The 13,486-nt window shown below is 41.1% G+C and overlaps 1 protein-coding gene across 1 annotated transcript in view; it reads right to left on the bottom strand.

Annotated features, from left to right (window-relative positions):
* Positions 1–13,486, bottom strand: part of LOC136643697 (trifunctional purine biosynthetic protein adenosine-3) — a 41,547-nt gene that overhangs the window by 8,147 nt on the left and 19,914 nt on the right. Inside the window, exons 9-15 of the mRNA XM_066618947.1 lie at positions 12,534–12,619; positions 10,341–10,509; positions 8,717–8,948; positions 6,200–6,294; positions 5,199–5,308; positions 3,151–3,349; positions 128–379 (exon numbers count right to left, since the gene is read on the bottom strand). Of these exons, the coding sequence (XP_066475044.1) occupies positions 128–379; positions 3,151–3,349; positions 5,199–5,308; positions 6,200–6,294; positions 8,717–8,948; positions 10,341–10,509; positions 12,534–12,619 (1,143 nt within the window). The remainder of the gene's footprint in view (positions 1–127; positions 380–3,150; positions 3,350–5,198; positions 5,309–6,199; positions 6,295–8,716; positions 8,949–10,340; positions 10,510–12,533; positions 12,620–13,486) is intronic.

Raw genomic sequence — 13,486 nt, forward strand, 5'->3', positions numbered from 1 at the left:
TCTTACATTATTTGAGCTCCATTCAATACAAACCCTTTATATCAAAAGGGACAAAAGAGAGCTATGACAAGAAATTAATCTTTATGTTTTATTCAGAGGAGCAAATGTTTGCATTTAAAAATCTTACCCAGTGTCTGGTGACCGGAACCACCCACTGAAGGAGAAGAAAAATCCAAAGGTGACTTTTCCACAATTTTCCTCACAAGGCTAAACCCATTGCTGTGAATGCCAGAAGAAGCAATTCCAATGACCACATCCCCTTCCACAATTCTGTCCAGCTGGGGGAGCATCTGTCCCCGTTCCACAGCACCAACTGCAAAGCCACCAAGGTCATATTCTCCTGGTGGATACATGCCAGGCATTTCAGCCGTTTCTCCTCCTGTTAAGGGGTGGGGGAAAGAAAGAGAAAAATTAACATAAGGGTTCCATCAAAGTAGTTGTGGTCATTACAGAAATCCTGATCCCTGTATACCACAGCTATTCAAACTGGGGCATCGCGACACCCCAGCCTGAGGGCCCTGGCTTCTGTCCCCTTAAGGGGCAGGGGGAAGGCAGTGATGTGATCCCAGGATCACGTTACTAAGGGGGGGCACAGGGACTGGCATATACTTACCAGTCCCTACAGCAGCATCCCTGGGGTGTGGGGAGCCCTGCGTGAGCATCTGCAGGGCTCTCCGACATTCTGAAAGTGAAAGTGCAAAAAGTGAATGTGTGATCCCTCCACTTTCACTTTTTAAGCTTCAGGGAGCAGTGCAGACGCTCGCACAAGGTTCCCTGCACCCCAGGGAGGCTGCTTCAGGGACTGGTAAGTACATGTCAGTCCGTGCGCTACCCTTAGTAGCGCTACCCTGTGCTACCACTGCCTTCCCCCCCGCCCCCACTGCCTCTCCTCTCTCCCCTGCAAGGACTTACTGCGGTCCTCAAACTTCCTGAGAGTTTGAGAACCACGGCTGTATACAATGAAGTGTTATGAAAAGCTGATGTCATAAACATTTTCTGCTATTTAATGGGTGATACCTGTTCTTGGTCACGCTACAAAATGATCTAATTTTTTTCAGCTCTAATTTTTTAACCATTTTCCAAACTTTCAAACAATCCTCATATGAAGGCAACTATCTCAGAGAGAAAATCTAAGGAGGAGGTAAAGGAAACAAAAAATGACCAGTGAAAAGGGAGTTGTACTAAATTTTGATGAAGAAAAGGCCTATGATGAGGGGAAAGCTCCAAGAGATTGCCTAAGCACTGACCTATACAACCACAGGAGTCAAGCTGTACAATGCTTGCTGGGCTTAACCCCTTCAGACTGCACACATTGTGATGGTTTCCCTCAAATGTTCCTACATACAGAAAACTAGCATATCAGATGAAAGGGACTAGGAGCTCATCTAGCCTACTCCCAAAGACAATTTTTTAAAGCTCTTGCTACTCACAGCACAGTGCACACTATGACAATCTATTGCATATCCAGGTTGTGTCTCATTAATTGCAAGGGTTCTGTTCCCAGAACTCACCTGAATGGCAAAAAACGAACTAAAGCAAATCAATCTGTGCTCTATGTGGGGCTGCCCTTGAAGATGGTTCGGAAACTGCAACTAGTGCAGAATGCGGTGGCCCGTGTAGTTACTGGAGGTAGGCAGTTTGACTCTGTCAGTCCACTTCTCCAGCGGCTGCATTGGTTGCCCAATTCAAGGTGCTGGTTTTGAACTTTAAAGCCCTATACTGCTCTGGGCCAGGGTATAGAGAATACCTACTCCCGTACAATCCGGCTCATCTGCTTAGGTCATCAGAGAAGGCCTTTTTACAAGTGCCGCCGCCTAGGGAGCTACCTGGGGCGGCGGCAAGAAATAGGGCCTTCTCAGTAGTGGCACCAATGCTATGGAATTCCCTTCCCCTTGACTTAAGAATGGCTCCCTCTCTTGAGACTTTTCGGTGAGGCCTGAAGACCCTTCTATTTAAACAAGCCTTCTGAGTTCTCGGCCTTTTTAACATCTTCAACACCTTTTAATATTTTTTTAAATACTTGGTTACAGACCTGCTTCTTTTATGATTTGCTGCTCTATGCTCTTTTTACCTGATTACTTTTTATCTGACTACTATTTTTATGATATGTGTTATATGCTTTTATCTGTCTTTTAAATTATGTTTTTAATCTGTTTTAACCTGATGTAAGCCGCCTTGAGTACCTTCGGGGAGAAAGGCGGGGTAAAAATAAAGTTATTATTATTATTATTAATAATTTAAAAAACAAATTTCCTTTGGTGATTTAAAACCAGCCTTGTAGACCTTTTGAAATGCACACAGAAGCAATCAGTCTCTTACCAGGTGCTTAGGCTTCACTAGGAGGCAGCAATCCCCCAACAAGGGGGAAAGAATGGGTGATAATCACTGCCATTTAGCCTTCTTTCACGTGCTCAGGGGGAAGGGAAGAGTGAAGCTTGGAGAATGATTGATGGATTGTCAGCAGGCTGCACTCTCTTGCATTAATGAGGCTATTGTTAAACTGTTTTCCTTTAATTTAAAGGGTGCTTCTTATCAGTGTTGAGATAGAAAAATCTGTGGATTCCCCTCTCCTGTGAAAAATCTGTGGATTCCCCTCTCCTGTGAAAAATCTGTGGATAATTAGGTTATACCTGTAATTGCTTGCATGACTGTCTTCCTACAACAGTAAAAAGCACTTTTTTAAACTGCTATTTCAAAGGGATGCATTTTCTCCTTCTCCAGGGATCAGCACATTCCTTCTCATTTGCAGTGGCCATTTGTTCTGAGTCAAATCCGTGTATAAAAAATTCATGTATAACAAGGTTGGACCAGTACGCTAAGCAGCATGCAAGCAAATCTCAAGAAACTGTGAAGTGTTTACAATTGGTATATTGCAATCGGTTTGATGTGGTTCCCTCAAAGTAAAACCCTCACATCTCGTTGCTGGTTAAGCTGATGCAGGTACAGATCTACCATCTATTTCTATCATAAGATGTGAACAACCTGTATGAGTATATATATTTGTATTGCATGCAACCAATCCTTGAATATATCTATATCTGAAGAAGAGACACAGCATGTGAATCTTCCTCAAAATGTAAAATTTTTTTTATCTAAAATGGGAGTATGAGAATCTTGTACTTCCAGAAGACAGGGAGTAGTTATTCATACCCAGAAGTGCGCATCCTGCCAGTTTACAAGCCTCAGCTATTCCAGCTATGATGGCCTGAGCCATCCCAACATCAAGTTTCCCACAGGCAAAATAGTCAAGGAAAAAGAGGGGCTCAGCTCCTTGAGCTAGGATATCATTGACACACATGGCAACCAAGTCCTGACCAATCGTGTTGTGTTTATTGCACAGCTGGGCAATCTGTAATGAGAATTAGATAAATAATGATCAACCTTGATATGGCTCAAGAGGCTCAAATACTAATAACACACCATTGTCTACCCATTTGGGAGTAAAAAAAGGACTAATAATAATAATAATAATAATAATAAAAATTTATTTCTATCCCGCCCTTCTCCCCAAAGGGACCCAGGGCGGCTAACAACATATGAAACTGATTAAAACATAATTTCACAAACAGATAAAAACACATTAAAAACACATTAGCAGAACCCATAAAAACAGTAGTCGGATAAAAGTCAGAATAAAAGAGCATAAAAACAGCACTACTTAGAGGAATCAGGCCTGTAAAAAGCAACTAAAAGATGTATAAAAGATGTTAAAAAGGCCATGAAGTCAGAAGGCTTGATTAAACAACAAGGTCTTCAGGCCTCGCCGAAAAGTCTCCAGAGAGGGAGCAATTCTCAAGTCAAGGGGAAGGGAGTTCCACAACGTTGGTGCCACTACTGAGAAGGCCCTATTTCTTGCCGCCGCCCCACGTACCTCCTTAGGCGGCGGCACTTGTAAAAAGGCCTTCTCTGATGACCTGAGAGGACGAGCCGGATTGTACGGGAGTAGGCGATCTCTAAGATAGCCTGGCCCAGAGCAGTATAGGGCTTTAAAGGTCAAAACCAGCACCTTGAATTGGGCCCAGAAACGAATGGGCAGCCAATGTAGCCCCTGGAGAAGTGGGCTGACAGAGTCAAACCGCCTAGCTCCAGTGACCAAATGGGCCGCCGCATTCTGCACTAATTGCAGTTTCCGAACTGTCTTCAGGGGCAGCCCCACATAAAGGGTGTTACAATAATCTAACCTCGATGTCACCGTAGCATGGATCACCGTGGCCAGGTCTGCACGATCCAAGTACGGACGCAGCTGGCGCACCAGCCGAAGTTGAAGGCCCCCCTAGCCACAGCCGCCACCTGGGAATTAAGGAGCAGCTGTGAGTCCAGGTGGACCCCCAAGCTGCGGACCTGCTCCTTCAGAGGGAGTGCAACCCCATTCAGAGCACGCTGATAATCCAGCACCTGCATCGAGGATTTCCGAACCAGGAGAGCCTCTGTCTTATCCGGATTTAATTTCAGCTTGTTAGCCCCCATCCAGATCCTCACTGCTTCCAGACAGCGCTCCAGGCCCTGTCTGACTACTCAAAAATAGAGTGACTTTCACATACTGAGGGGGGGGGGTGTGTGGCAGCAAAACGGGGCATGACTTCCTGGGTATGTAGACGCATATACATGTTAAAATAAAACATTAAATCTAATTCACCAAAATAGCTTCCAAGATCTTACAAAATGCAGAGATAAGAGAGCAGTTGATACACAGTAAGTAGGTTCAGATAATTCCAAACCTGCCCACACATAATATGGAACTCACTCTTGTTATGGAACATGCCTCTCCTGTTTTAATAATCTGAATGACAACCCCCTGACATGCAGTTTAGATTGGACTCTGACCCATGCAACGATTAAAACTGGAAAGCTGTGCTGGGAGAGGATTGGGAGATGCTTGTTCGTGTCCTGCATCATGTGTGGCTGGTGTTGGTTTGGAAGATGTGTCCAAACTGGTTCAGAATGCTTGAGTGCCAGCTGAAATAGGAAGAAAATGAAGGCCAAGGGGAGAAGAGAGAGAGAACCAGTTTGCTCAAGTCCCAAAGTGTTATAATAAGTATCCTGGTGCAGGGCTGAAGGGGAGAGCGTATATTGTGAGGTTGAAACCCCTCCCCTTGTGATATACTGGGATATTCTAGAAGGGGCAAAAAAGAGGATTTTTTAAAATGACAGATGATAGGCTAAAACCCTGGAAGGTTCAACACTCTCCGTCTCATTACCTTGAGCTTTGTCCCAACACCATCAGTTCCAGATACCAAAATTGGATCTTTGTATCCTGCTTCTTTCAAGTCAAAGAGGCCAGCAAACCCTCCAAGCTCAGCGTTACAGCCTACCAATAACAAAACAGAAGGGCTTGTTAACATGATGGTGATGGCATCTGGCCTGGACGCCTTTAAAAGGGGACTGGACAAGTTTCTGGAGGAAAAATCCATTACGGGTTACAAGCCATGTGTATGTGCAACCTCCTGATTTTAGAAATGGGCTATGTCAGAATGCCAGATACAAGGGAGGGCACCAGGATGAGGTTTCTTGTTATCTGGTGTGCTCCCTGGGGCATTTAGTGGGCTGCTGTGAGATACAGGAAGCTGGACTAGATGGGCCTATGGCCTGATCCAGTGGGACTGTTCTTATGTTCTTATGGTGACATTTTTTTGCGACTGCTGTAGAATAATCAAACATTGCTTCAGGTTTCTGTTTGCCTTCCTCTGATTCTGTAGTACCAGAAAGAAAATATGGCATATTGGGCAGGTAAAAGGGGTGTGATACCATTCCACCATACCTTTTATCATCTGATGTTTAGGTGCCATGTGTGGTATTATTCTACAGTTAGTCAACTGGAAACCACAGCTAAGGTGAGTAAAGAGCCCCTGATTATCCAAGGGTGCCTTTTCCCTCATATTTAACTTGCTTCAATCAAGGATATGCCATAGCAAAATAAACCCTGATGCTGAAATGAGTTCAAGGATTGTCACCCAAGATTATATGAGGATCCCAAATGAAATTACTTTCATTAGATAAACTCTGTAGTTCCAATTTTGTGCACTTCTGATCTTCAGAAACCTTTGCATGATGATTAATCTGGATGTTTAACCTTGAACCCTCAGTGCAAGTCACAAATACATTAGTTGCATATTATTACCAAAGACTGAGTATAGATATCAAACTCATTAATGAATTAATGATACATTTTTAATATTAAAATGTATAAGGTTTCTCTTACCTGGCCTGGAGGTGGCTGCTGCTAAAGGTTTAATTTTTTGAACCAAGGTGTTACCAGCTGCAATGTCTACACCACTGTCTTTATAAGTCAGGCCTCTAAAAGTACAGAAGGACCAGTTATCACTTCAGCCATACAAACAATCCACTGTAGGTTTTATTTTTCACTGCTAGTATGGGTTCTAAGAATTAACTCTGTGTGTGTGAAACCAGTGCAATGAAACCAGTGCAGTTTGACTCCCATTTTTCACACTCCCAGCTGTGCACTACAGTTACAGAATGCATGGGAAGCTGGCTTCTCAGTGTACCCAAATGTGGAGAGAATGGTGTCCCTAAGACACTATCAAGAAGTTAGCTAGCATTTGCACTCTGAGTTTCCATTTTCAAGTCCACTACTCTGCCAAATGGCATACAGTGGCTTTTCAAACAAGAATAAATAGTAGGGGGGAGGGGCTAGCATACCCAGAGTGGGATTAAAATGTTAATTTTAACATACTTTTGATTGCACAAACATGTCTGTGAAAGTATTGCAATACATTTTAAGCTGCATTGTATGAAAGGCTGTTCTCAAACAGTCATCCAGTATCATTGTCCAGTAGTTTCACAAGGGGAGATGATCATCTGGAGGCCTGACTGGCAATTTGCTGAGCCCAAACCAAAGTTCATCAGATGGCTAAGTTCCTATAGGTAAAACACTGGTTCATTCTCCAGATGAAACAAGCTTCATAGAAGGCCTCAACAGGAGGAAAGGTCACCAAGTCACTCTTCCACAATCGTCTGTCTGAGTTAGGACATTCTAAGTGCTGTTCTGACTTGTGGTGACTGTTAACAGCTGCTGTTAATAGCTATCACTGACACCAGGGCACATAAACACTTCTGCAGAGCAAACATATACAGGTATTTGAGTGTACCAATTCTTGTTCTAACCATTTTTACTCATCACTTCTTTTAAGCTGTGGCCAAATATTGTCTACTTTTATATAATACATGTTCCAAAATAAAATCACTCATGGGCCTGACCTCACTACTGCATCATTTACTATGTACTGTACATTTAGAAGAAATGAAACTAGATACTGTCCTTTTTATTGTAAGTTTATTGTATATACACAAGATTAATGATACAGTATATGAATACTTGATGTGGTACGTTTTCAATACATGTTATTGAAAAGTAGTATTATTTCAATTATTTGTATGCGATGACACTGGTCAAAAGAAACTCTTGACCACATCATTTACCAAAATCCAGAACTTACTTGCTTCTGGTTCTTGAACCAACAGAAAGAGGTGTGTTAAAGGGTAATTTGACTAATGTCATTGTGTTAGTATAAGAAAGTATTAGATAGAGTTTTACTGCTATAAAATGCCTTTTCACAATTCATTATTTTTCAGTTGTAGTCACTATAGGTACAAGATCAAATGTCTTGGGTTGTAGATTTGTCTCTACTTTAAAAGGCACAATTTTAGACCTACATTTTATATGATCAAGATGGGATTAAAAAGTTATGCATAAGAACACTTAAAAGTTATCTATAAACAAACTCTAAAAGGCTTCTTCAGTCTGAAAAATCTCGCCTCTTGCAGTTCTAAATGCAAATTCAAATCATGGTCTTTGTCAACAGTTCTTCAAAGAGCAAAATATCAATAAAAATGGGAGATTCTGTTAATGTCCCACACTAGTCAGGCTCCTGAAAATTAACATTAGCCCCCTCCTCTGGAAAAAAAGAGCATGGGCATACAGATATATCACATCTCAGAGTATTTGGAAAAGGATAAGAAATTGCTAAGAGTGATGGCTCAATTCTATGTGTTATTTATGACAGCAGATCTTATCTACTGCTGTTGTGGATTTTGAGATTGAAACTGATTTAACACAGTGATATGAATTTGTTTGAAGTACCAATAAAAACATTATACACTATACTATGATTGTCCAAACCCTGGCTTGGAGGTTTGATTTGGGGTTTGGATGAACCCATCTGACCGGTGAGAGGATCTTACCATTCTGCAGGGTCGCCATGTGTAGTCCTCCTTGATTGGGAGACAGTGATGCTCTGGGCAGTCATGTCTGCCTAGACATCCTGTTGCTCAGCCTTCTGGGATGCCAGGCAGAAAACATGACTGCCTAGAGTGTCCCTGTTCCCCAATCAAGGAGGACTACATGTGGTAACCTGGAGGAGTGGTAAGATATTGTCTGAACGGGACCACATTTTCGTTGCACAGTGGCTATGATAACTTGTTAGTGTGTTTAAAAAGTCTTCAAGAAAATTTTTTAAAAATTAACCAACTGTATTAAAACTTGAGATCTGATACCCAGATACATAAGCATATCAATTATATATCAACAGGATGCATTGTATAAGGATACTGTGAAATCTGTAATTACAAAATTATACAAAATTATTGTAAATCATGCAGAAGTCATTCATAACATAATCATACTAGTCATGGTGCCTACTTCTTTCAAATTAAACTAAGTTATTAATATCATCCTTCAGCTTTGCCTTCAGATAGATACCTGGATTGTTTAAGGAAAGCTATAGCCCGATAACCAATATCCTTTCTATAAATGGCCCCTTTGAACTGAATTACTCCTACTCCTTCATTAGCTTTTTCTAGTGCAGATAGGAGGTCCTTCTTAACAGCAGTCACGGTCAGGACTCTGCCTCCGCTAGTCACCACTTTTCCATCCTTTATGGCTGTGCCGGCATGGAACACTTCCAAGCCTAGCTCTTTGGCTTGGGAAAATCCTGTAAGGCGACAAAGCAAACATAAAGAATTCATTACTTTAAAAAAAAACAAAAACTTCTCCATGTATCTACTGGGTAACCAAGAAGAAATCTCTGAAATACCTGAACAAAAGCAAAGTAAGTTCCTAAATCTGCAAACACAATAACATTTCCCATTGTACTTTTGAATGCGACTGACTGCATGCAGAGAGGAAATCACACAGAAACTAGATGAGTGACATGGAAGTATGTCAGTGTACTCCTGTGCATGTTCTTTTTGATAGTGTGGGACATATATTGTTCTTAGGCCTCCTGTTGCATAAGCTGCACAGATATAAGCACATACACACATGTGGACAACAGACATCCCCGCCCCCTTCCACCTCATCTTGCTTTGTACTTGAGGCTTACTGAATGGCAAAATTTTATCTTTAATAATGTGATATTTTTAATGCTGCCCTGTTTTAAGTAGATTTTTAATGTTTATGATTTTTATTGTGATTTTATGTTGTAAGTCACTTTGAATGTCCATCAGGGAGATAAAGTGGGGAAGTAATTCAGCAAATAAATAAATAAATACATACATACTCTGAATACTCTGTTTTCCTGCAGGCTAGACTATCTTTTTAAAGTTTCCCATGTCTGAAGAAATTCAGGCCACTGAGCAAGATGGCCATGGTTTTTACACTGGGAAATAAAACCTAATCTCTCGGCAGACTAATTAGCACAATACTGTAGTTTATCCAGTGCTCTAGGGAAGAGTACTGTACTATCAAGAAGCTTCCCTTCTTTTTGATGCCTGTAGATACTTGATGAGAAAAAAAGTCTCTAAGGGCGCAATCCTAACCCTTATGTCAGTACTTTCCAGCACTGGCATAGCGGTGCCAATGGGACGTGTGCTGCATCCTGCAGTTGGGTGTCACTCATGGAGGCCTCCTCAAAGTAAGGCAATGTTTGTTCCCTTACCTCAGAGCTGCATTGCCCTTTTGTCAGTGCTGGAAAGCACTGACATAAGGGGTTAGGATTGCGCCCTAAGTCTGCAATCCTATGCATGTCTATCACTGAGTACAGATAGGCTTCTTGCTGAGTATTAATGCAAAGGATTGCACTGCAAGTGATTTCAAAGGCATCTTCTATTAACATAAACAAATTGTACTGTCTTGTTATAATCAATTCTGTCTTCTTCTGTGGGAGTGAAATGTGCTTGTTTTCTCTGTATTACATGCTTCAAAGTAGAAACAAACACTTCAGGGAGAAGCTGAAGCAAAAGCAGCTCTTCCAGAGATTTTAACATAAACCTGTTATTTGTGCTAAATGACCAGCCCTAAACTCTAGTCAGTTATATGATGGTGGTGACATATCATATGCTGATCAGCTGTCTGTATGTTCAGATTCTGTGTGCTTAGTTCCTACCTGATATTTCCAAACCCTTGCCATAGCTTCCTGGATAGCCTTCACTAGCCATGACCACAGTCACAGCTGCACAGTCGTCAAACCACACAGGTATGCAAGAAGATAACTTTCTATCAATGGTTGCTTGTATCACTTCATAAAGATCACTCTTAAGGAGTGGAAGAATTACCTACAGAAATTGAGACAAACATTAGAGATATTTAACAAAAATTTTATAAGTCTAGGAAACCAACCTCAAATGAAATACAGTGGAGATCATGGTCTAGAACAGGGGTGTCAAACATAAGGGGAAGCTTTTTATCTGGCCCTCAGGCTCTCAGCTGCTGAGGTGTTACAGCTGAAATGGCAGCCCACATGAAAATGGGGCTTTCCCAAATCTTGAAATATGATCAAGATTTGCGTACTTTCTCTTCTGTCATTTGCAGTTAATGAGTTTTTATATGAGAATAGGGTCTGATTTCTGACCATTAGCTGCTTAATGATGTCACTTTCTGCTTAATGACATCACTTCCGGCCCTCAGCTGGAGCCCTGAATGCTAACTTCGGCCCTCTGTATGAAACACGTTTGACACCCCTGGTCTAGAAGAAGCATGTGAATGTATATTATACTACATACAAGATCCTAAGAACGCTTACTGGAATCATATTCCATTAAAATCAACATAATTAGTTGGGTCTGAGACAGAAACAGGTTAACACACTGAAGTTTTAGCAATATACGTATTAAACACTGAAGTTTTAGCAATAGATTAAACATTGAAAGAGGACAGTAGGATTGAATTATGAGGCTTTCCTGTGAAGAGATGTTGTCAATTTCATCAAGGCACAAAGTTTGGCAAGACTGCTACTGTATGAACCTGCACTTGCTATTCATGTTCACAGTATGAATGTATGCGATATTTAGGTTGACACTGTTTGCTCAACGTACATAAGATTGTGTAACAGACCCTGTTACAAGACAATGTTTAAGACAACATTTGGAGACATTTTTGGACAATGTGATACCCCACTTTTACTGAACTACTGATTGATTGAACTATATTTATATCTTGCCTTCCTTTTGTCAGAACTCAAAAGATAGCATATTGAAGTTTCCAGACAGTCACTGACCAAACATCGGTCCAATTTACACCTACTTAGCTTGAGTAAGGAGATGGCTTCATCTGCCCTCAATTACACTACAGCACAATCACCTGCCACCATTTGTTTGCCTCCATACATCCCATGCTCCTGCAACTAAATTTCATTTTTCCTCCCCACACCTGTATGTACTGGATCATATTTAGCTAATGCAACTCCTCAGAATGTGTGGGCAGATCAACCTTTATTTATACTGTCTTTCAGTAGTAAGGCTACTGTGCAATACTGGAACAATGTAAACACTCAGAAAACAAGAGGACATAGGAAGAAGGCTGCTGGATCAGCCAAAAGGTCTGTCTAAGCCAGCATTCTATCTCTCACAGTGGCTTAACCAGGTTCCTCTGAGAAGCCCAGAAGTAGGTCATGAAGGTAAATGTCCACCTGCTGGCCACCAGCAATTGGAATTCAATAACCTCAGGAGGGCCAATTTAACTATCATAGCTAATCATCTTCTGTGAATATTCTAATCTCATTTTAAAGCTATTAAAGTTAGTGGCCACCACTAAATGGTCTTAGCATGCTGAATTTTAGAATTTAAGAGGAAAAGAAAGAACTCAAGCCCACATTGCTCTGAAGTCCCTATGAACAGGAAAGTCCTGCTGGATCAGGCCAAAGGCCCAAGTGAGTTCAGCATCCTGCTACCCACAGTGGTCTACCAGTTGCCTCTGGGAAGTCAACAAGCAGGAGAGGAAGACACTGCTTCCCTGCAACTGGTACTCAGAGGCATGTTGCCACTGAACCTGGAGCCTGTGCATAGCCATCATGACTAGTGGCCACTAATAGACCTGTCCACCATGAATTTGCTCAATCCACTTTTTCAAGCCATCCAAGCTAACAGTGATCACCACATCTCGTGGCAATGAAATGCACAGATTAATTATGATCTGTGTGAGGAAGTACTTCATTTGGTCTTTTCTAAATCTTCCTCCTGTCAGTTTTACTGGACAACCCTGTTTGAGTGTTGTAATAGAGGGTGAACAAGAAGACATGCTGTTCAGTGTGCATTAAAAAAAAATTATGGCACATTTTCTTTTTCCTGATAGCCACACTCACCTGACATTCAGGATCACCAAATCTACAGTTGAATTCTAAAACTTTAGGTCCATCTTTGGTTAGCATTAATCCAGCATACAGTACACCTAATTGAAAAGGCACAACATACTGAGGACCTACATCACTGATAATATATGAATTTAAATCTATTTAAAACTAATATTGTAGTAATTTAAAATGCATTCCTGTTATCTGAAATATCTGGAGACAAATTACGAAAGAGCATAGGAACTTTGTCCACAATTATAAACATCTACAATCTTGCGTCCTTCAAATCACTTCTCAAAACCCACCTTTTCTGTGATCCGTCTCGCATTATCCAATATTCCCTTTAATTTATGCAAGTAAGCCCAAGAACATGAAACAATAGTACTGTATATTCTTCCCCATTTACACTGGCACCACTCCCTTCCTTTTTTGTCTCCCTTGTGTCTCTTTGTAGATTAAGAGTCTCCCCAAGAAAGAGACTTGTTTTCTCTTCTGTTATAAACAGCCAAGCATGTACAAATAAATAAATAATACAATATGTTCCAGCTGCTGAATGCTTTTTAAAAAATTAGTTCCAAAGCAATGGTTGGTGGAGCTAATCAAGAAGAAAAACAATGCTCTTCCATTCCTTCAGAGCAGTGATTCTCACACATTTAGCACCGGGACCCACTTTTTAGAATCAGAATCTGTCAGGACCCACTGGAAGTGATGTCATGACCAGAAGTGACATCATCAAGCAGGAAAATTTTAACAATCCTAGGCTCGATCCTATCCACATTTACCCAGATAAGTCCAATTTACTATCAATGTTAAAATAATATACATAGTAGCTTGTTAAAAGTACAGGTCTGTAACATTTCCCCAAATGCAGTCACATACCATGGGAGCATCAAGTCTAACATATTAAAAATAAAATATTGAAATGAATGGGGACCCACCTGAAATTGGCTCACGACCCACCTAGT

Source organism: Tiliqua scincoides, chromosome 3 (genome assembly GCF_035046505.1).
Source record: "Tiliqua scincoides isolate rTilSci1 chromosome 3, rTilSci1.hap2, whole genome shotgun sequence".
Classification (NCBI taxonomy): Eukaryota; Metazoa; Chordata; class Lepidosauria; order Squamata; family Scincidae; genus Tiliqua; species Tiliqua scincoides.